We start from the raw sequence: 22,261 nt of genomic DNA on the forward strand, positions 1-22,261 counted from the left end.
GGGGGGGGGGGGGGGGGGGGGGGGGGGGGGGGGGGGGGGGGGGGGTGTCCCTGCACCCGGTCCAGCCCCGGAGCTGCAGGGGTCGGGACGTGGAGTCACAAGGCTGAGGGAAAGTGGGGGGCCTGGGGGTTCAGGAAGGCTCACAACAGGCAGGGAAGGGGGCTGCTGGTCAGTCGGGGAGGCTGGGCTAAGGCAGAGGGCAGTGCTCCCCAGCAGGCCAGCCTGGGGCAGATGTGGGTGTGGGAGAGTCAGAGGGGCGAAGGAAGGGAGAGAAGGGGGTGGGGCCGACGTTGGAGGGAGCCCTAGACCGGGGGTGGTGACCGGGTCCTTGAGGGTGGCCTCACCCTGAAGAAGGGCTGTTTTCTCACATCCTCGGCGTCCCTCTCGCTGGACCCCAACCTTCGCTCTGGGTTTCTCCGCAGCAGCTGCGGAGGGAGCACTGCGTCAGTCTTCCCCTCCAGCCCCAGAGCCCCTCCCCACGCCCACTCCAAGCTGGGGGGTCCTCACCCTGCGCATGATGCCGATGGCCTCGGCCGACAGGAAGCGGGGGTAGCGGACCTCGTCGTTGACGATGCTGTCAAACACCTCCTCCTCGTCGTCCCCTGGGAATGGGGACTGGGGACAGGGAGAGCCAGGGAAATCAGGCCCCTCCACGCCCAGCCCGGCCCAGCCCAAGCCCTCCGCTCACATGGCTCCCATGGGAGGGGAAGTACCCCATTTTACAGATGCTGAAACAGGCCAGGGAGGAAGCCACGGCCCCGATCCCACAGCACGCGGTGGAGGCGGATTCTGATCCCACCGCTGGGCGCACACAGGTTCCAGCATGACCCCAGGGACAGGCAGGGTGGGGCAGCCTGGGGCCTCACCTCACCGACCAGCATCTCGTAAAGTAACACGCCCAGTCCCCACCAGTCCACCGCCCGTGTGTATGACGTGTCCGTCAGCACCTCAGGGGCCAGGAACTCTGGGGTCCCGCAGAACGTGCTGGTGCGGTCGCCGTAGCCCATCCCTGGGGAAGCAAGGCCCAGGAGGACATGGGGCGGGGGTTCCAGCTCTGGGCCAGCCCAGCATGGGTGGTCCAGAGCCCTGTCCCAGGGTCCAGGCTGGCGGTAACCTGGTAGGGTTGGGGACGCCATTCCAGCCCCTTCTAGTCCCCAGAAGCCATCCCCTCAGGCCCCGCCCCACCCCTCACCCTCCTTGCAGAGGCCAAAGTCTGCAATCTTGACATAGCCCTCGGTGTCCAGCAGCAAATTGTCCAACTTCAGGTCCCTGTGAGGGGGTGGGGGAGTAAAGAGGGGTGAGTGGGGGTCAGGGCCCCTCTGCAGCCTGAGGGCCCCCGGTGGGCAGCGCGCGCCTGCACCTGTAGACGATCTTGTGTTCATGGAGAAACTGCAGCCCCAGCACCACACAGGCCGAATAAAAGCTGCAGAGAGAGGCCGGTGTGAGGGAGCCGGGCCTCCCCGCGACGGGGGACCGCATCAACCCGGCCTCCCCATTCTCCACAGCCCCCAGGCCCCAAGACTCCAGGAGCCGGGGGGAGGCATGGGGAGGGCGCTCACATGGCCCGGGGCTCAGAGAACACGTCGCTGTGGATGTGCAGCATCAGGTCCCCGCCGGCCGAGTACTCCATCACAAAGCACACATGCTCTGGGGTCTGGAAACAGCCAAACAGGTTCACCAGGAAGGGATGTCCTGCCTCCGTCACCGCGGCCAGGATCCGCTTCTCACACATCAGGCTGGGCAGGGTGAGGCAGGGGTCAGAGACCACACTAGTCCCCCACCCCTGCCCCACACTGCCCAGAGTCCTCCGTCACCAGGTATTTGTTGAGGACCTCACATGGCGGTGCAACCTTGGGCAAACTGCTTAATAGCTCTGAACCTCAGCAGCCTCATCTGCTAAACAGGCATCTAGAATCCACCCGTTGTCCTACTAACAGTCCCCCAACGTCCCTCTGGGGAACTGCCAGGGGAGGGTCAGTTGGAGCACTCCATCTGCCTGGCCAGGAATTGGCTCAGAAAAGGAGAAGCCAAGCCAATGGGGCTCCGTCTCCAGATTTCAGCTGGAATTATTAAGGCAGAAGGGCTAAAGCTGGTGGATGAGCCTTAAACGGCTGGGCTGGAGCAAATCTCTGCCCCCAGGAGGGGCTTGCAAGCAAAGTCCATACAGAGGAAAGCAGAACTGAGAGACAGCATCTGAGCACCTGGATACAGCCACACCTGAAGGCGGCACTCCCGGACTTTTCTGATCCAGAACAATAAATTCCTCTATTTGCTTACGCCTGTCTAAGTTGGATTCCTGATTAAGAAAAGCATGTCAGGAGGATTGTGGACCATCTCAGGCCTCTACCGGGCATTTACATGTGGCCACGCACTGTGCAGCATGGTCTAGATGCATCCTCTCATTTAATCCACCCAATGACCCTGCAAGAAAGGCCTTATTCCTCCCCTTTTGTAGACAGGGAGGCCAAGGTTCAGAAGGGCAAAGTGCCCTCCCCAAGATGTCTGAGCTCATCTGTGGCAGAGGCAGGGTTTGAACCCAGGGCCCTGGCCCCACAGCGAATCACACAGGCTACAGACTCAAGTCCTTAAGTCTGAATCTCGGAGCTGCTGCTTGCTGGCTGTGTGACCTTGAGCACCTTGCTCAACCTTGCTGTGCTCAACCATTGGCAGGACAGGGACAGTCCCGGTGTGCCTCGCAGAGCTGTTGTGGGGACGGACGAGTCCCTGACTGTGGCACACAGTGGTGCTTTCCAAGGGCTGTTGTCCCTCTCGTCAGCACCGGCTTCCCCTGTGCGGGGACTCTGTGAGTCACCCTCACGGCAGCTCCAAGGCGGTGGCTGCTCTGTCTCCCGTTCCTCAGAGGAGAAGACAGAGGTTCCCAGAGGGCCCGAGCGGGGTCCCACCTCTCCACCTCATCTCGGGCCACGATGTCCCCTTTCTTCAAAGCCTTGATGGCGAACAGCTCCCCGCTGGGCCGGAACTCGGAGAGCAGCACCTGGAACCAGGGTGGGCAGCAGTGGCTTCGGTGGCCAGCAAGGGGCCGGGATCCGGGTCCCCAACCCCCACGGCCTCCCCCACCTCACCTTCCCAAAGTGACCCCGGCCCAGCACCGCCAGGAACTTGAAATCCTCAAGGGTCAGGGGCGCCTTCCTCAGGGGACTGTGGAGAGAGGACACTGTGGGGACAGGGACAGCGGACGGGACTCAGGGGTGGGGATGGGGGAGAGTGTCACCTGCACAAGGCGGGGCCTGGGGTCCCCTGGGTCTCTGAAGGGAGCTGGGGAGCGGTGGTCGTTTCCCGGACTGGGGAACTCTGGTGGAGAGAGGAGGTGAGAGCGAGGGAAGTCAGAGGCACCCTGAACCACGAGGGCCACCGAGGCCGCTATCCACCTCCGACCTCACCTGCCCTCCCACAGACCTCCTCACTCGCTCACTCCCCTGCAGCCACTCTGTTCCCTTCACTGTGCCCTGAACACACCAGGCATGTTTCCACCCCAGGAGCTTTGCACGGCTCGTCTCTTCACCAGGAAGGCTCTTTTCCAGACACCTGCCGGGCTCCTCTGTCACCCCCTTCAGTGCTTTACTCACCGTCACCTTCACAGGTGGTCAGCTGAGAACTAACAGAACCCCCAGAACTCCTACCCCTCCTCTGCTTCATTCTCTCCTCAGCACGTCTCATGCTGCTGATATATTTTATCATTTATCCACTTATTGCCTTGACTGCCATTAGCCCTCAGAGCTTCTTAACTCTTTACCCCACATGCGGATACAAGCTTGAAAAGAATCAAAACATTTTAAATGGAAAAGAAAATGACCTACTGGTCCATCATCCTCCACTACAGACACAGTTCTAAAAATTCACTCAGTGCAAACAGGTGCACGATGGGAAACACTGTCTGCTCCTGCCCCAGTGCCCCCAGTGCTGGCACCATTAACGGTGTCCTGGGGGCCTTTCTAGATAGATTCTACACCCACACAAGCAAAAGCGCCGGCCCGGGCTCCACTTTTCTTGCACCCACCATTGACGACATTCCAGTCTTGCATCTCCCACTGGACAAGCTGTCTTGGAAATCATTCAAGGCCGGCACCTGGAGCCCAGGCTCCTTTTTCACCTCTGCATACTACTCCATCCTGCCACTGATTTAGCAGTGGTCTCTAGGCTGACCCTGCAGTTGGTTCTGCTCTCGCCCACACTGTGCGGCTAAAGTGATCATCCACCACTGGCGTCCAGGAGTGGAGGCATAGGGTCAAGACCACGTCCACTGCAACTCAGGAGCGACGCCCTCTCAAGGAGACACAGCACTTCGCACGCTTCCCACCGACGGCCTTTTCCCTGCACCCCCCCAGCATTTGGTGTTATTAAACTTTCGGATTTTTTGGCTAAACTCATCTAATTTACTGAGCTATTTCATTTCCTCTCATGCCGTGAAGCGTATATCATTATCCTTGTTTTTACAAATGAGGCGTGAAACGGACTCTGTGAGGGGCACCGGCGCCAGCTCGCGCAGGAGTCCACCTGGTGCCACCGCCTCGACCAGGGTCCGTGAACGTCGTGTCTGACACAGTCAGCGAGCCATGAAAACCTTTCACGTTTTTAAAGGGGTGGGCAAAGGTCACAAGGAGAAGATATTTCATGATCCCTGGAGGCAACGTGACCCTGGCATGTCAGCGTCCCTCAGCAAGCCTTCTCCAGATGCAGGCCTGTCCAGCGGGCAGCCATCCTCTGCCACGGCGCTGCCGAGTTGTCACTGGGACCTCCCGGCCCACACGGACTCTACAGCCTTCACGGAGAAGGCTGCTGGTCTCTGACCTGGATCCAGATGCAGGACACGCCCCTCTCCCTGCAGGCTCCCTCGTGTCCCCTCTAACCAGCAACGCCCCACCCAGAGAACACCACTCTCTTGACTTCTATCCTTGACATGAATTTTAAACATGCTCATTTTACAGGGCAGTACCCTGAGCACAGAGAGGCGAAGCTGCATGCTGTAGATCACACAGCTAGGAGGTGGCAGAACAGGAATGGGGACCCAGGAGGCTTGGCTCTTGAGCCCACGATTTTATCCAAGATAGAGAAGTGGGCCCTGACCCTGGCAGAAAAGTGGTGTGTGACCAGGGAAGTTCCCGGAGGTCTCTGGGCCTTGAGTGGAGAAGGAGGCCCCCTGATGCTGCCCAGGCCAGGCTGAGGGGAAAGTGGGGGAGGCTTACCAGACTCGACGGGCTGGAAGCAGGGCCTGCAAGGCTCTTCTGGGGCGAGCTGTCCAATGCGTCAGCCGCGAGGTTCAGCTTCTCCAGGGAGATGTCGCTGCAGCACAAGGGGTGGCAGTGTGTCTGGGGCCTGGGGCCCACCACCCCGGGATGCAACCGGGGGCGACAGAGACCCCGGGACCCTCCCTGCTTACCCCGTGGACCGGGCCTCGGGCCCCGGAGAAGCCCCGGGGCTGAAGGTGCTTGTAGCGGTGGCGCTGGGGATGAGCCGGCGCAGCAGCCGCACCCAGGTGGCGACATCAATGTTCATCTGCCTGGCGCGCTGGAACGCCTTCCCTGGGGACAGCTCAGGGTCACCGCCCAGCTTGCCCGGGCCCGCCCCTCCTTGAGACCCCTCTCCTCCCACCCTGGCCCTGCCACCCCAGTCCCACCCCTCCGCAAGACCCCGCCCCTCCCCCAGGCCCCGCCCCTCCACGAGGCTCCTCCCCTCCCGCCCAGGCCCACCCCTCCCCTCCCACCCCTCGGCAAGACCCCGCCCCTCCTACTCAGGCCTGCCCCTCCGCAAGACTCCTCCCCTCCTGCCCAGGCCCCGCCCCTCCCACTCAGGCCCGCCCCTCCCCTCCCACCCTGGCCCTGCCACCTCAGTCCCGCCCCTCCACAAGACCCCGCCCCTCTCGCCCCGGGCCGCTGCTCACCCTGCTGCTTGGAGAAGATCTTCTTCTGCCGTTGGAGCCGTGGTATCCGCTCGATGACGGGGTTGCGGAAGGTGACCTGCAGAGGGGCCACCGGTGAGGACCCTCGCCACCTCCAGGCGGCTTGGTGGGAGGCCCTGGGGGCATAGGGGTGCACACCCGTATGTGTGGGGGTTCCGAACACGGGCATCGCGTCTAACCGCGGCGCACATGCAGCGCACTGAGGGGTGGTAACGCCCTTCCGCCGCCCAGCAGGGCCACCTCCTGAAGGGCCGTCGTGGGAGGGCAAGCAGCAGGCCACCAGGCCCCTCTCTAGGGCGGGGAGGGGTCTGACCCAACAAGATGGACACACAACTCCAGCAAACATCCAGCCACGTGGTCCAGCGTCCTGATGCCCCCCGCGTGGTCCCAGCCCAGCAGCGTCAACATCACCTGGGGACTTGCTGGAAACGCAGATTCTCGGACCCCCACCTGGACCCACTGGATCAGAAACGCTGGTGGTGGCGCCCAGCAGCCTATATTCAACGAGCCCACCAGGTCACACTGGGGCCCATCCATGGGAGACAGCACCGGTCTAGCTGGATTCTCCCAGCACCAGCACATCTTCTAGAAGGTGCTAAAATCACACAACTGCGACCTTGTGTTCGATATGGTCAGCAATAGCCACATGTGGCTATTTAAAGTTAGTAAAACTTAAGTAAAATTAAGATTTCCGTTCCCTGGTCACACTGGCCATGCTTCAAGTGGCTACTATCCTGGAGGGGTGGATACAGAACATGTCTGTCTGTGATAGAACTCAACTATTGTAGGCTCATCAACAACAGAACTGCGGAAAGTTCCACTGGACACTGCCTTGGGGGAGGCCCAAGAACAGAAGAGAGCGGTAGAGAAAACCTGGGCAGCGAGGCAAGGCCCGGCCAGCGCCCAGCACCACTGCCATCGCACTGGCTGAGGACCAACCTCTGGGCCTGCGATGGACCCAGCGCCCCAGCTCCTCCAGCAGGAGACGGAAGAACTCCCGCCTGAGGAGACAGGTGCACACACAGAACAGGCACATGGGCATGTAAGGGGCAAATTTAAAGAATTGTTAGGGATGCTTGGCAAATGAGGGGCCAGTGACACTCCCTCTCGGAGCCCAGCTTCCTCCTGTGTCCAGTGTGACTAACGACAGCCTCCTGCACGGGGTTGTTGCACCGAGTGACCAGTCAATGCCAGCAAAGCATGGAGGACCGAGCTCCCTCACACGGCAGGGGGCCAGCAGGGGGTGCCATTCAGACACGGGCTCTCACCAGGGGACAGTGGCAATGTCTGGAGGCCTTTTGAATTGTCACAAATTGGGGGGTGCTACTGGCTTCCTGTGGGTGGAGGCCAGGACTGCTGCCCCACGCCCTGCAGTGCACAGCCGGCCCTGCGGCCAAGACCGGCCAGGCCCTGTGGTCTGTGGTGCCGAGGGCGGGTGCCCCGCAGTGGACCCCAACACTACTGCGGGAGGGCCCTCTCCACACAGCTGTGCCTCTGGCAGCAATCTCCAGGACACGCCACCAGGTTTGCTTTTATTCTTCTGGCTTGACAAAATGTTATGTCTTCTTTTTTTTTTTTTTAACTATCTTGCCTCAGAACAAAACCAGTCCCAGGTTGTCAGGCCATGAATGTGGCTAATTATATGTACTTTCCTATCAAATTCTGGAGACTGACTGAAAACACCTCTTCCCCTTCTAGCAAACTGGGAGCAGGGGTGCAGGAAGCCTGTTCTGAGGGTCAGGGCAGGCAGTACCTCCGCCACCAGGCAGCCCTGGGGCTCCATGTCCAGCTGCACCTCGTGCCTCTCGTTGTCCAAGAAATCCTCCAGCTTCAGGAATTTGAGGGCACACAGGCCCCGCTGATCCCGCCAGAGCACAGCCAGCTCCAGCTCCCGTGCCTCAGGAGGAGGAAGAAGGCCATCACTTGGGGTGCCTGAGGTGTAGAACCCCTCCAAGCCCTGGCACCCCCCAACACAGCTCACCCTCTCCAGCTCCAGGGTGAAGCTCTGGTCCCAGGCACTGGGGCCACACGGCTTCCAGGACGTCTGGCCCACCACCGTGTTATCCAGCTTCAGCACGGTGCTGACCTCGCCTGGAACGGGGTGGGGCTGGGCATCAGGACATGCTGGGGGGGCGGGTAAGCCCCTGTACCTTACTGAAGAAATCTCCCCTTCCCCCAGAACGTTCTGCTATGCTATCTCAACAAAGCTTTAAGGTTCTGCCTTCCACTCAAGGCCTTTAATCGACTTCCAGTTGACTTTTGTGTATGCTGTGAGGTAGGGATCCATTCCCTCTATATGCAAGTTCCAGCAATATGCTCCTAAGTATTCACCCTGGAAAAAAGTGCATGCAGGTACCCATCAGGAGATGCACAGATACAATGCATATATAACGGCCTCAGAGTGAAACACCTCACTCTCCATTAACAGGAGAATTCATATATGACTGTAACATGGACTTATTAGCTGAACAAAGAAAATGCTGACATTCAACTATTTTTTACATAAAAAAAAAAAAAAAGACAGGGGGCCGGCCTGGTGGCACAGCGGTTAAGTGCGCACTTTCTGCTTTGGCAGCCTGGGGTTTGCTGGTTCAGATCCCGGGTGCAGACAAGGCACCGCTTGGCAAGCCATGCTGTGGTAGGCGTCCCACATATAAAGTAGAGGAAGATGGGCACGGATGTTAGCTCAGGGCCAGCCTTCCTCAGCAAAAAGAGGAGGGTTGGCAAAGAACTTGAAATCGGCAATTCCAAAAGTCCCATGCACCCCTATGTTCATTGCAGCATTATTTACAATAGCCAAGACGTGGAAGCAACCTAAGTGCCCATCAACTGATGATTAGATGAAAGAAGATATGGTATATATACACAATGGAATACTACTCAGCCATAAAAAAGGATAAAATCGTCCCATTCACAACAACATGGATGGACCTTGAGGGTATTATGTTAAGTGAATTAAGCCAGATAGAGAAAGACGAACTCTGTATGACTCCACTCATAGGTGGAAGTTAAACACGTAGACAAAGAGAACTGATTGGTGGCTACCAGGGGAAAGGGGGAGTGGGGGGAGGGCAGAAAGGGTGAAGGGGTGCACCTACAACACGAGTGACAGACAATAATGTACAACTGAAATTTTACAAGGTTGTAAACTATCATAATCTTAATAAAAACTTAAAAAAAAAAAGGGAGGATTGGCAGTGGATGTTAGCTCAGGGCTAATCTTCCTAAAAAAATAAATAAATAAAATAAAAGACAGCAATTTGATATGGCTCAGTCTAAGACAGTGGACTATTAAATAGGAGTAAAGATGAATGAATGCACTACAGTCTCATGTGATAATGTGGATAAGTCTCCCAACGATGGTGAACAAAGGAAGCCATGAGCAGGAAATCTGCTCTGTGTGACATGTGTACAAAGTTCAAATGCCAGCAAAATTTACCTACATCATTTTGAGATGCACACATGGGGGCTAAAACTACAAAGAAAATCAGTGAAGTGATAACCACAAAAATCAGGAGAGTAGCTACCCCTAAGACAGAGGAAGGAGCTTGAACTGAGGAGGGGTCTTCCAGAGACTTCTATTTGTTGACCCGGGTGACAGTAACATGGCTATCTGCTCTATCATTATTGTTTTTTTTCTTTCTTTTTAAGGTATGCTTTTTGGTGAGGAAGACTGGCCCTGAGCTAGCATCTGTTGCCAATCTTCCTCTTTCTCTCCTCCCCAGAGCCCAGTGCATAGTGGAATAGCCTAGTTGTAAGTCTTTCTGGTTCCTCCATGTGGGCCGCCGCCTCACCACGGCTTGACGATCAGTGTGTTCGGTCTGCGCCTGAGATCCAAACCAGCAGACCCTGGGCCGCCAAAGTGGAGCGCATGAACCTAATGACTCGGCTATGGGGCTGGCCGCTGCTCTGTTATTCTTCTTTTATACATACTTTTTTGTACATACGTACAAAAAAGGTTTTTTTCATTGTGGTAAAATTCACATAAAATTTATCATCGTAACATTTTTAAGTGGCAATAAGCACATTCTCATTATTCTGCAACCATCAGCACCATCCATCTCCAGAACTCTTTTCATCTTCCCAAACAGAAACTCTGTCCCGCTTAAACACTAACTCCCCCCACCCCCCCAGCCCCGGCCCCCGCCATGCTTTCTATCTACATGAATTTGACTACTCTAGCCACCTCGTATGAGTGGAATCATGTTTGTCTTTTTGTGACTGGCTTATTTCACTTGGCATAATGTCCTCAAGGTTCATCCACGCTGTAGCCTGTGTCAGAATGTCCTTCCTTCTCAAGACTGAATAATATTTCATTGCACGGATGGACCACACTGTGTTTATCTATTCATCCACCAGTACACACGATGGTTGCTTGTACCTTTCGGCAATTGTGAGTAAGGCTGCTGTGAACACGGTGTGCCAATGTCTGTTCAAGACCCTGCCTTCAGCTCTTTCGGGTGCACACCCAGCAGTGGGACTGCTGATCACATAGTAATTCTGTGTTTAATTTTATAAGGAACTGACATACTCTTTCCACAGTGGCTGCACCCTTTTGCACTCCCACCAGCAGTGTACGAGGGTTCCAATTTCTCCACATCCTCATCAACACTGTTATTTCTGTTTTTTTCTCCTTATAGTAGCCATCCTAATGGGTGTGATATGCTAGTTTTTTAAAGTGATACCAGTGTGGGCATCCCAGGACCCCCCTTGCCCTTCAAGGCCCTGGACGCCCACTCACTGGTGCTCTCGGTGTCCATTTTGAGGCTGCTCCGGCCACTGAGGCTTCCACTTCGGCTGTAAAGGCCCCTGGCTGGACGGCTCAGGAAGGGGGTGCGGCTGTCGGGGGTCCCAGGTCCCCCCACCGAGGATGAGGGGTTCCAAGGGATGGTCTCTGGAAGGTCCCTGCAGCCCACCACGCGCACCTCCAGGGTCCCTGAGGGAGGGGCAGGCTCAGGGGGGCCTCTGGGGCTGGCTGAGGGGAAGGGGCCGCAGGTGAAGTGGGCTCGTCCAGAAGCAGCCAGCATGCAAGTGGAAGTTGGGGAGGGACAAGCAGTGGGGGGGTGGGGGGGTCTGATGTCTAATGCAGGGATGGCTGTGCCCGGATGTGAGAAATACGAGACGAGGAGGAGGGGGCGAGGCTGGGGCAGGCCAGACTGGGGAGGGGCTCTGGATGCTGGGGTCTTGGGACAGAAGAGAAGTTCAGGGTAGAGGCCAGAGGTCGAGGCAAGGGAGAGCGGAGCAGGACTGGGGGATCGGGGTAGGATTCCGAGGGCTGATGTGAGGTCTGAGGCGGGGACAGGGGCCTAGGGTAGCCTGGTCTGGTGAGGTAGTAGCTGAGGGGTAAGGAGGGTGGGGCCGGGGGACTTGGGGGACAGGGTCAGAGGTTCAGGGCTGAGGGTTCTGAGAGTGAGGGGCTAGGCTGGGGGATTATGGCTTGAGAAAAAACGAGGACCAGTGGGGGAGCAGTGGGGAAAGTGAGGATGGGGGGATGACGGCAGGAGTCCAGAATCAGAAGTCAAGGAGGGCCAGGGAGTCCAGCGGGCATGGGGCTGTCTGGCCTGGGGCAATGAGGTCCAGGGCTAAGAGGGTTGAGGTGAATGGGAAAGGGAGGGAAAGTCGGGTGGGAGGCCAGGGTTGGGGTGAGTGGAGGTCCGGGTCGGGGGTCTCGGGGCTGGGGGACTCAGAGGGGCCGGGAGTCCAGCGCTGCGGGGTGGGGTCCGGGTGGGGAGGCCGGGACCCACCTGTGAGCGGCGCGGGCTTACACAGGGTGCTGTAGTGCATGGCGGGGAAGGGCCCGGCCAGGCGGGCACTGAAGGCTGCGGACGAGGCCGCCGCGAGCTCCTCGCGCAGCAGCCGCCCCTTGGGGTGGTCGGCGGGCAGCTCCGCTAGCCGGCGCTCCAGGGCCTCCCGAAGCAGCCCCAGCTTCTGGTTGGACTCGGTCAGCTTCTCCTGGGCCTGCGGGAGAGGGGCGGGCTGGGCTGGGACGGGGCAGCGCCGGGCGCCCCTCCGCAAGGGCAGACCTGGGCTCCCTGGCAGAACAAATCCTCCCTGGGGCTCCTTCTCCCTGGAGGCCCGGGCCCTCAAACCCTGCACCCCTGCCCCTCGGGGTCGAGGCTCCGCCCCGCAGCCCCGGCCCCAACCCGCAGCCCCGGCCCTGCCCCCGCCCCACGGCTCCAGCCCCGCCCCGCCCCTGGGGCCTCGCCCCACTGCTCTGGCCACGCCCCATCCCTCCAGCCACGCCCCTCCTTGCCCCACCCCCACAGGCCACGCCCCTCCCTGTCCCGGCCCCGCCGCTCCGGCCACGCCCCAGCCCTGGGACCCCGCCCCACCTCTCTGGCCATGCCCCACCCTTGGGGCCCCGCCCCGCCACTCCAGCCGAGCTCGGCCCCATCCACACCTCGCTGACCGCCTTGCGGTCCGGGGCCTTGGCGGCACTGAGCAGGCGCAGCACGTTCTTGGCGCCCTCGGCCACCGCGTGCTCCACTCGGAAGTGGTGCCGCAGCTCCTCAATGCGCAGCTCCACGGCCCCCAGGTCCGAACTCCCTGTGGGCGTGGGACACGATGCAGTGAGGCCAGCCCGGGCCCGGGTCCACGCACCCCATTCCAGACACACAGCGGTCTGCAGGAACAGGCACTGGCCACAGACAGACCACCATCAACACGCATCGCTTCTCCCACGGAGGGGTCACAGTGGCACAGTCACTGTCACCAGCAGGCAGTCACACCCCCACCCAGAGGCAGTCACTCTTTTTTCCAAATGCCATCGCCCCCAGGGACGGTTCCGGGGACATAGTTAGGCTGTCACACAGGGACAGTGGTATAGACAGTCACACTGCTCGCGCAGGTTTAGTGGCAGATGCGTTGTGAGGGTCCCACTGCACGCCCAAGGACGGTCCCAGGGACACCGAGGACAGCAAGGCAGCCACAGGATGCAGTCACATAGACGCAGGGGTACTTCGCAAAGAAGGCCTAGGAATCTGACTCTGCCGACGGAGGGGAGAGCAGGGTGACAGTGTGGCCACATCCACGAAAATCAGAGCCACGTGCGCCCTCTGACTCAGCGGCCCCAGTGTAGGGGTCCACCCCAGAGACCCTCTGCCCTCGACACATGTGCAGTTTCCACGGCAGCCTTCTTTCTAAGAGGAACAGCCAGGAACGGCCCAATTTCCTCCAGTAGCGGTCTGGGTAAATGAGTGAGGACCACCCACACAAGGAACTACAGTGCGGTTGAGCGAACGGGGACACTGTCGCACAGATATCGCCACACTGTCACTCAGGGTGACAGGGGCATTGTCACTTTGTCACCAGCATAGGCATGCTGTCACCCACAGGCAGAGGAACACACTGTCACAAAGATGTAGTCACACTGCCACACAGGGAGTTCATCACAGGGTGAGGCTGATATTACACAGACTTGTGACCCCCCGGGCAAAGAGATATTGTCACAGGGGCGGAGGGACATGGTCACAAGACATAAACACTCTTATGGGACACAGTCACAGTGGCAAAACTCGCAGGGTTCTAAGTCCAGCCCCAAGAGAGTCATAGGGACATAGTCACAGGGCCACATGGATAAGGCATAGGGTCAGGCAAATAAATGCCATCACGCTGTCACACAGGAAGGAGACCCAATGGGTCAGGGAAACAGACCAGCTGTCACATCCAGCGTGAAGTCACAGGGTCACAGCCATGGCCCAACACAGGACACGGGCCAGTCACCCAATGACACAGGGACATACACAAGGACATACTGCCACTGAGAGGCACAAGGTCATGGTCATACTTCTCTATGGCTGTAGGTTCCAGGGACAGTCTCACTGTCCTGTATAATGACCCAGCCTCAGACCCTGGCACTCAGTCACAGTCACACTGTCACCCACAGGTGTGTGGCACTCACCTGGACACCAACAACACAGAGTATCACAGGAACCCTGATATTCATGGGCATGTCGTCTTACAAACATAGTCACACTCATGTCCCCAGGCCTTCTGTCATGTGTACCCAGTCACCAAGACTTTTACACTTACAGGGACGAAGTCGCACTGTCACCCAAGGTTATGACATCACCCAGAGGCACAGGGACGTGATCAGACCATCACACACCATCACTGAGAAGCCCACATGGGTATTCACGTTACAGACGTACAAGCACAGGACAGTCACACTGACATCTCTCCCCACAAAGACACACGCGTTGTCATCCGAGTTACAAGCCCCACTGCTGTAGATTGAACGTGTGTGTCCTCCAATTTCACATGTTGCAGCCTAGACCCCAGTGTGCTGGCGTCAGGAGGTGGGGCCTCCGGGAGGTGACGAGGTCATTGGGGGGGGGCCTCATGAATAGGACCAGCGCCCCATATGGGGGCCCCAGGGAGCACCCTCGCCCCTCCCGCCATGTGAGGACACAGTGAGAAGACGCCGTCTGTGAGCCAGACACTGGGTCCATCAGCACCTTGATCTTGGACTTCCAGCCTCCAGAACCATGAGCAATTAGTTTCTGTTGCTTATGAGCCCCCCAGCGTGTGGTTCTGTCACAGCAGCCTGAACACACTAACACCCACCGACAGCTGACCCTCCTCTCTCTCACGGTCACCTGCAAACTATCCCCGCTCCCAGGGCATACACGCAGCTCCTGGGCCCAGTCAAGGTCACATCTGCACTGACACACACCAGCAGCACAGACACAGTCACCCAAGCACACCATACATCAAGACCCTGCCACAGATTCAGGTCGACAATCAGGGTAAGACCCCCAGGCATTCACACACAGATACGCACACGCTGTGGACACCCAAGTTCTCCACAGTGGGGGCCAACGTGACAAGGCCACCACCGGGTCCAGGGGCCTCCCGTCACTGTCATAAAGAGCCAGGGAGTAAATGTTCTGGGCTTGGCAGAGCACTCAGGCCCTGTTGCCACCGCCCAGCTCTGCTGCTGCAGCGCAAAAGCAGCCTCAGACGATGGGAAAGGACTGTGCATGGCTGCGCGCTAGTAAAACATCACTTACAAAAAAAGGCCGGGCCGACCCCGTGGCCAAGTGGTTAAGATCACGCGCTCCACTTCAGAGGCCCCAGGGTTTTGCCAGTTCGATTCCTGGGTGTGGACATGGCATCGCTCATCAAGCCATGCTGAGGCAGCGTCCCACATCCCACAACTAGAAGGACCCCCAACTAAAAATACACAACTATGTACTGGGGGGCTTTGGGGAGAAAGAGGAAAAATAAAATCTCAAAAAAAAATTTTAAAAAAGGGCAGTGGTGACTTTGGCCCACGGGCTATAGTTTGCCGATACCTGATCTAGTGCAAACCTTGAATGGAACAAAAGGGGAAACTGAGGCCCAGAGAGGGTCAGGAATGGGTTCCAGTCACACAGTGAGTCACAGCACCAACCCCCCTGCCGCCTCACAGGGCTGGGAGCTGAGCCCTGGAAGGTGGCATGCAGGATGGGCTGTCTCAGGGCGAGGGGCTCACCTTGGGCTTCGTCTGGGGCCGCCTGGCTCTCCAGCTGGCCCGCCTGCAGCGCCCGGCGGAGCTGCATACGGATGATGTCGATCTTTGTCTTACTGTCCTGCAGCATCTGCTGGGCCGTCAGCAGCAGCTTCCGGTCCTGAAGGCACAGATGGGCTGTGAGGGGAAGGCCAGGCAGCTGGGGGCTGACCACCAACCCTGCAGTTCATGTGTGGGCACGACAGCGTGTGTCTCCATGTGTACCCAGGTGTAGAGGGGCGATGTAGCCAGTGGCATTTGAATCCTGGTTCTGCTGCCTAACAGCTGTGTGACTGCAGGCAAGCCCCTCGACCTCTCTGGGCCTGCTTCCTCATCTGCAGGAATGGCAGTCCTCACAGCACCGATGCCCACTGGCTGGGACGGATGGAACTCATCTGCGTGTAGGGCTCCGGGCCGTGCCTGGTGCCAGCAGGCACCTTGCGTGCGTCAGCTGCCAGAACGGCTCACGCAGGTGAGTGTGCCCCAAGGTGGGTGTAGCCTGGAGCCACATGGGTGAGTCCGGGGGTGACAGGGTGAGTGTGTGGGCCAGTCTGCACACGCGGGGTCCAGACACTGGTGTGCACAGCCCAAGGTGCAAGGCTGATGGGGCGTGGCCCAGGCCCCCGCGGGTGCACAAACGCCGGAAGCTGGCGGTGGCTTTTCCGTCCACTAGGCACTGTGCTTCAGAACCAGGCCGAGCTCATCTGCGGTGCAGAAGCCTGGGCGCTGGCTGACTGGGGGGGCTCTCTGGGTGACGGGGACGCTCTCTATCTTGACGTGGGTGGCGTGTCACAGGCCAGCTTTATCGGGCGGCACCCTGAGGCTTTCTGCACCTTATCCCCGTATGTTACACCTCAGTGAAAGACAAACACAAGCTACGCGGTCGGTGTCCCTCCACGGGATGCTCATGTTTGTGCACATGCACGAGCATGGGGCCCCCCAAGTGCATGTCAGCCAGCGTCCCAGCTGTGGGGCTGACCAGCTCGTCGTGTGAGCGTCTCCAGGTGTCGGTGCAGACCTGCGCGTCCTGGTGTTGGTGTGACTGGGGTGGGGGTGTGTCTGTGACAACTCTAGCCTCTGGGCGTGAATCTAGCGGTCTGTGTGTCTAGGTGTTGATATGACTCACGAGTGTGGCTCTAGATGCCCAGAGACGGCAAGTGTACACAGAGGTGCTGACCTGTGTGTGTGTGACCCAATGAGTCCCTCAGAGAGACCCAATGGTGAGATGCTGCATGCCGCCCGGCCGCAGACGCCCTCAAGGCTCCGGGGTAACGGACCAAGAGTGGGGGACAGGCTCTGCCGCGTGTGTCTGACGTCTGACATCACCCAGTCACCCTGCTGCCCAGGTGCCCCACAAGCACCCACTCAGTCCTGCCTCAAGGCTCCCGGCAGCCCCTCTGTCCCCAACCCCCGTCCCGGGATCTGCCCATGGGGTGCGCGCCGGCCCACCTTGTTGCTGCCATTACTGTACGTCTGGATCATATTCTCCGCCCCCTGCTTCACCTTCAGCTCGATGGCCAGCTGCTTCTCCAGGCCGGCCACCAGGTTCAGGCTGGTGGCTGAGCAGGCCAGGCCGCCCGTCCCGGGAGACTGGGGCGCATCTGCAGGAGACAGGACAGAGTCACCAGGGCCCTCACCTCCGTCTGCCTGGGAGGCTTTGCTCAGCCAAGGGGCCCACCCTCTGTCCGGCCTGGAGTCTGCCCTCGCACCGGGGAAGGGGGAGCTGGGGCCCAGGGCCCAGAGGGTCCAACTCCCCAGGGCTCCGGGGAAAGCCCCCTCAGGGCTGGGACGGGACCCAGGTGAGTGAGCAAGCATGCGGCCAGGTGTGCGCGAGTGCTTGGCATTGGCATGAGGGAGCCCGAGGGTGTGGGTGTGGGTCCCTCCGTGACCCGCAGGGTGTTGGGTTGCCCGAGCGAGGGTGTGCCTCCCTGGGTGTTCATGTAACTCCTCAAGACTCCTGAGTTGGGATGACCGTGTGAGATCCTGGGCGCCGGGGTGACCCTGTGTGTATGTTTCCGACTGTTGGCACCAGATCTCCAGGCGCTGGTGTGACTGTGTCTGAGTGTCCGGGTGTTGGCACAGCGTGTCTCTGGATGGTGGCACGGCTGTGTGCATCCCTGGAGAGGGGGGTGACCGTGGGGGACCCGAGCTGCTGATGTGACCGTGTGAGGTCCTGGGTGTGGCTGTGCTCTGTCTCCAAAGGCTGAGAGGACAGCGTCAGTCTCTGCCTGTTGACACGCCCAGGTGGTGTAAGGGTGTTGGTGTAAGGGTGTTGGGTCTTCAGGCCTTGTCCGATGGTGTGTATACATCTCTGGCCGTAGATGGGACTGTCCATCTGTAAGGCTGGGCAGCCGTGTGTGCCTGCATCTCTGGGTGTGCCCCACATGCTGGTGTAACTGCGTGAGGGTCTCCGGCTCCTGACGGGATGTGTGTAAGGGTCTCTAGTTGCAAGATGAAAAAGTTCTGCAGCTCCCTCGCACAACCATGTGAATCTACTTAACACCGCTGCACGGCACACTTAATATGATACATTTCATGTTATGTGTTTTTCAACCACAACGTAAATTGTTTTAAATAAATACAAACTAAGGAAATTTTCTAAAGAGTCTTGGGTGTTGTGCGGGTCGTCAGACACTCTGAGCCCTGTGTAAGTTGTGTGCTGCTGTCTGGGTGCGGGCTGACTGTGCGCGCCTGTCTCTGGATGTTGGCTCTGATGCTGTGTGCGGCTTGAGGCTGCCATGGCCAAGTGCGTCCCTGGGGGTCAGTGAGCCCCAGGGGCTGAGGGGGCCACAGCGGGAGCCCTGGCTCACCACGGGCGGCGGCTGCGGGGTCGGGCAGCACCACGTGGGCATGCAGCTCCTGCAGCTGCCGGTGCAGCAGGTCCAGGCGGCGCGAACAGCCACGCAGCAGCAGCTCCACGGGGCCCAGGCCGCGGCCCAGGTCGGTGGTGGCCCGCCGCAGGTTCTCGGCGCCCTCCTTCAGCTTCAGCTCCCTGCGGATCTCCCGCCTCAGCCGCTCCCGCTCCAGCTCCAGCTGCTGCTGCACCCCCGGGGCCGCCAGGTCCGCGCCCGCCAGGCCCAGCTGCTCCAGCAGGGACCAGCTGTGCGGCTCGCTCTGCGGGGGATGGAGCGGGGTCAGTGGGCCAGGACTCCCACCGGGCCTGGCCTCTCCCGGACTCCCGACACGGGGCCTGCTCCATGTCCTCTGACCCCAAAATGAGGGGGTAGACCAGTCCCTGTCCATGACCCCCCAAGGTCCCAGGGGCAGGGCCTTCTTCCTTCCCTGTCCTCTCAGACTGGGGACCCCATAGCTACCATCCTGCCTCCCTTCATCTGATCCTTATGGAGGACAGGCCCCAGCACCCCACCACTGTGCCCCTCCAAAGTAGGGGGCCCCAAGGACAGGCCTTGTCTCCCTTCCACTGAGGGAGGCCAAATGAGGAGGCCCTGGGGCAGACTCCCCCCTTCCCCCTGCTGCTGCCAAACAAGGAAGTATCAAGAGCAGGCCTCTGCTGCCCGAGAGTAGGCCCTTCTCTTCTCTGCTGAACCCCCAAAATAGGAGGCCCCGGGGACAGGCCCCGCCTCCCCTCCTCGCATCCTCTGCGACCAGGATGCTAAGGAGCAGGGCCCCGTCTCCTTCCTCCTCTGTCTCCCCGACCCGCGAGTCCCAAAGGCCCATTAGTTTCAGATGCCAAACAGACACCTGCGAGGCCAGCACCCCACCTCCCGCCTCGGTCCAGAACCTCCGGCCTATGCCACTTGGGGTCCTCATCCACCCGCACCCCACGGGGACCCCGGCCCCCACCTCTAGCTCCGGGTCCGCAGGGGGCCCGGCCTCCGCCATCCTGGGTCTTGCCGGGGCCCGCCCTCTTCCTGAGCCTCGGCCTGCCGGGGCCCTGCACCCGCCACTTCCTCTTTCCGCCAGCTCCCAGCACCCCATGCGCCCGCCAGCTCTGGGGCATTGAGGGGACCCTCCTCTCGGCACCCACTCCAGGACAAACTGCTGCTCCAGAGGCAGCCGCAATGGCCTCCCTCCAACCCGAGAGGATGCCAAGGTGCCCACGGCGTGCACAGGCTCCAGGGCAACTCGGGGCGCACACTCTCACAGGCCTACAGGTGTGTGCGTGGAACACAGGCTGGCGTGTGCACAGCCCCACACCTCCCCCGTGTACACTGCTGTGCACACACCCACACCCGCAGCCACGGCCGGCCCACCTCCGCCTTCCTCCCAGACCAGTGCTTGCTGCTCCTGGCCACAGCTGGCAGGCCACAGGGGACTGGCTGGGCCGGCCGTCCCCCTGAGGCCCACATCACAAGGAGATGGCGCTGGGGGGCTGAGGCAGGATGGCTGATCATAACAGCAGTTGTTATAGGCGGCGCCCAGGCGGACCAGGGCGAGATGAGGAGGCTGAGGCCCGGAGCAGCAACATGCCTGCCCCGAGGTCCCACGGCCAGCAGGAGGAAGGGCCGGGCTCTAAATCGGGAGCGCCCAGAACCCGAGTGCTGGCTGCGCGCCCCACGTGGTCATCTGCCCCTGTGAGGACCACGGCACAAGGAAGGTCTTCCTCAGCCCCCTGCCCACCTCGAGGGCAGCTGCCCCAGAGGGTTTCCTGCAGCCGAGAGCTGCACCCCCACGATCACACCGACCCCCACAGCAGTCCTGAGCAGCTGCCATTGTTCTCCCCACTTCACAGTGAGGAAACTGAGGCTCGGAGGTGACAGCAGCAGTTCTCAGTGGGAAGGTTTCGCCCCCCCCCGACCCCCGGCGGCATCTGGCAACGGTCAGAGACCTTTTGGGCTGTGACAACCGGAGGTGGGTGCTACTGGCATCGACTGGGTTGAGTTCACGGGTGCTGCTCAACCTCCTCAGTGCCCAGGACGTCCCCACCTCAGTGATTCAGCCCCAAATGCCAGCAGTGAGAGGCTGAGAAACCCGGGACGCAAGGACACAGGTCACACCCTGGGCTGCTGACGACGACCACCTGCAAGGGTCTCACGGCAGCTCCCCTGCAGAGCGCTGTCTGCGTCTCCCTCCCTCTCCCCACGAACACTCTCGGAGCCCCATTTTTCTGACAGCAGAACTGAGGCTCAGAGAAGCCAAGGCACTGGGCCCAGGACACCAGCGCTGAAATTTAAATCCAGGCTCTCCAAATCCTGCCGGCTCCAACAAGCCCCGCCCACTGCCCAGCCCCACCCTGTCCCCAGCAGGCAGAGCAGGGGCACAGCCAGCCATTCGCAGGGCCAGCTCAGACGGGGACCTCCAGGCCCCGAGAGGAGGAGCAGGCTCCTCAGGCCCCACCTCTGATAGCGGAGGCCTGAAAATATGCAGAGCAGGGAGGAAGGCCGGGCCTCCCGGGTTCTCTTCCCTCGGGTGACTCACTCCTTCCTCGAGGGCAGGGGTCACCCGAGGGCCAGCACAGCGAACCCATGAATCAGGGGTCTGGCCCAGCCTTGGAGGATCCCTGCTCCCCCTCTCCCACCATGAAGCAGGAGACCCCGGGGCCCGAGGGCCTGCCTCCCAGAATCCCCCTCTTCCCAGAGCAGCCAGAGGCCTAGACCCCCACGTCCAGAGATTTCAATGCTTTGGGCGTTTCTGGAATCTGGACAGGACATCCGTTTGCCGGACACAGAACAGACAGGCACACATCGGGACAGAGAAACAGGGTGGCGGGCCCAAGCAGCCATGAGGAAAGGATGACCAGGAGGAGAGAGGACAGCGAGCGAGAGAAGGGACAGGGGCTGGGGTGCGGGTCCAGCCTGGCTCCAGGAATCGCAGCCTCCGTCCCGGTCACGTTTGGTACACACCAAGCGCATGCATGCGCCGGGGGATTCCTACACAGCCCCTCCAGGGCCGGGGGTGGACGCAGGGACCCCGGCCCTCCGCGGCCCCAAGGTCTGACCTTGTGTGATCGGCAACACCAGATACGCCCAGCTCCTCGGCAAGGCTGGCAGGCCATCAGCAGGACTAGGGTGGGGGTCGTGGGGTGACAGGGGAGACACAGAGGGGACGGGGGCAGGTGCAGAAGGAGACGAGAACCCAGTTACAGGCAACAACATGACGGCACAGAGGCACAGGATGTCTCAGACGGAGTCACTGAACCCAAGAAGTTGGGAAGTTGGCTGGCCCTGCTTGTCACAGATGGGGACGGTGAGTCCAGGGCTGTGATGTCCACCAGGTGGCACAGGGAGAGCCGGGCCGGGCGGCAGGTTGGTGCCAGTCACCTGCGCCTCTGTGTGTATGTTTGTGGGCGTGCCGGGGTGACCCAGCCCTGTCACCCATGCCCAGGTAGGATTCCAGGCAGGAGAGAGTCCCGGGCTGTCCAGTGGGACACTCCCCACCTGGGAAAAGGTTCCACCTGGCAGCCCGGAGGGTGGCCGTGCGGGTCCCCGGTCCCCAGACCTAACTAGGTGACTCGGGCACTTCCGCCAACAGGTGCCAATCTGGGTAGCGTCGGGACCATCGTAAAGCTCAGTCCCGAGGCGGGGGCGGGGGAGGGGCCCGGGCCGGAGGCCTCCTCCCCTCCGCGGCGCCGCGCCAGGCACCTGCCCCAGGTGCAGCGGCACCTGCCGGGAGCCGGGAACCGAGCGCTGGGGAGGGGGCGGGCGGCGGGGACCACGGGCACCGGGACGCGCGGCCGGCCGCAGACGCCCCAAGTCCAGCCTCCGCGCCCCGCATCCCCGGGGAGGGGCGGGGCCCGGGAGCGGCGCGGCCTCCACCTGCCGCGCGGGCCCGTCCGGGGGGCGCCGGGCACTCGGGAGGCCCCGGGCCCTGCCCGCCTCGCGCGGGCGGCCGCAGGTGCGCCTACCTGCACGGCGTCGCTGGCCATGTCCTCGCGCCGCCCGCCGGGGTCCCCG

The 22,261-nt window shown here is 60.6% G+C and overlaps 1 protein-coding gene across 3 annotated transcripts in view; it reads right to left on the reverse strand.

Moving 5' to 3' along the window:
- PKN1 (protein kinase N1) overlaps positions 1-22,255 on the reverse strand; it is a 22,703-nt gene extending 448 nt beyond the window's left edge. The window contains exons 1-21 of one of the 3 annotated variants that reach the window (XM_046637888.1): positions 22,213-22,255; positions 18,218-18,521; positions 16,857-17,008; positions 15,393-15,528; positions 12,318-12,463; positions 11,662-11,875; positions 10,659-10,853; positions 7,899-8,008; positions 7,671-7,814; positions 5,900-5,975; positions 5,399-5,540; positions 5,205-5,301; positions 3,233-3,312; positions 3,084-3,159; positions 2,904-2,995; positions 1,560-1,736; positions 1,361-1,423; positions 1,193-1,269; positions 867-1,009; positions 508-615; positions 345-425 (exon numbers count right to left, since the gene is read on the reverse strand). In XM_046637888.1, the coding sequence (XP_046493844.1) occupies positions 345-425; positions 508-615; positions 867-1,009; positions 1,193-1,269; positions 1,361-1,423; positions 1,560-1,736; positions 2,904-2,995; positions 3,084-3,159; positions 3,233-3,312; positions 5,205-5,301; positions 5,399-5,540; positions 5,900-5,975; positions 7,671-7,814; positions 7,899-8,008; positions 10,659-10,853; positions 11,662-11,875; positions 12,318-12,463; positions 15,393-15,528; positions 16,857-17,008; positions 18,218-18,521; positions 22,213-22,233 (2,634 nt within the window). In that variant the 5' untranslated portion in view covers positions 22,234-22,255. Of the gene's footprint in view, positions 1-344; positions 426-507; positions 616-866; positions 1,010-1,192; positions 1,270-1,360; positions 1,424-1,559; positions 1,737-2,903; positions 2,996-3,083; positions 3,160-3,232; positions 3,313-5,204; positions 5,302-5,398; positions 5,541-5,899; positions 5,976-7,670; positions 7,815-7,898; positions 8,009-10,658; positions 10,854-11,661; positions 11,876-12,317; positions 12,464-15,392; positions 15,529-16,856; positions 17,009-18,217; positions 18,522-19,211; positions 19,306-21,306; positions 21,379-22,212 lie in introns of those variants that run through there. The other 2 variants (XM_046637887.1, XM_046637886.1) reach the window with 2 other exon arrangements.
- Positions 22,256-22,261: the final 6 nt, after the last annotated feature.

This window comes from Equus quagga, chromosome 14 (assembly GCF_021613505.1).
Source record: "Equus quagga isolate Etosha38 chromosome 14, UCLA_HA_Equagga_1.0, whole genome shotgun sequence".
NCBI lineage: Eukaryota > Metazoa > Chordata > Mammalia > Perissodactyla > Equidae > Equus > Equus quagga.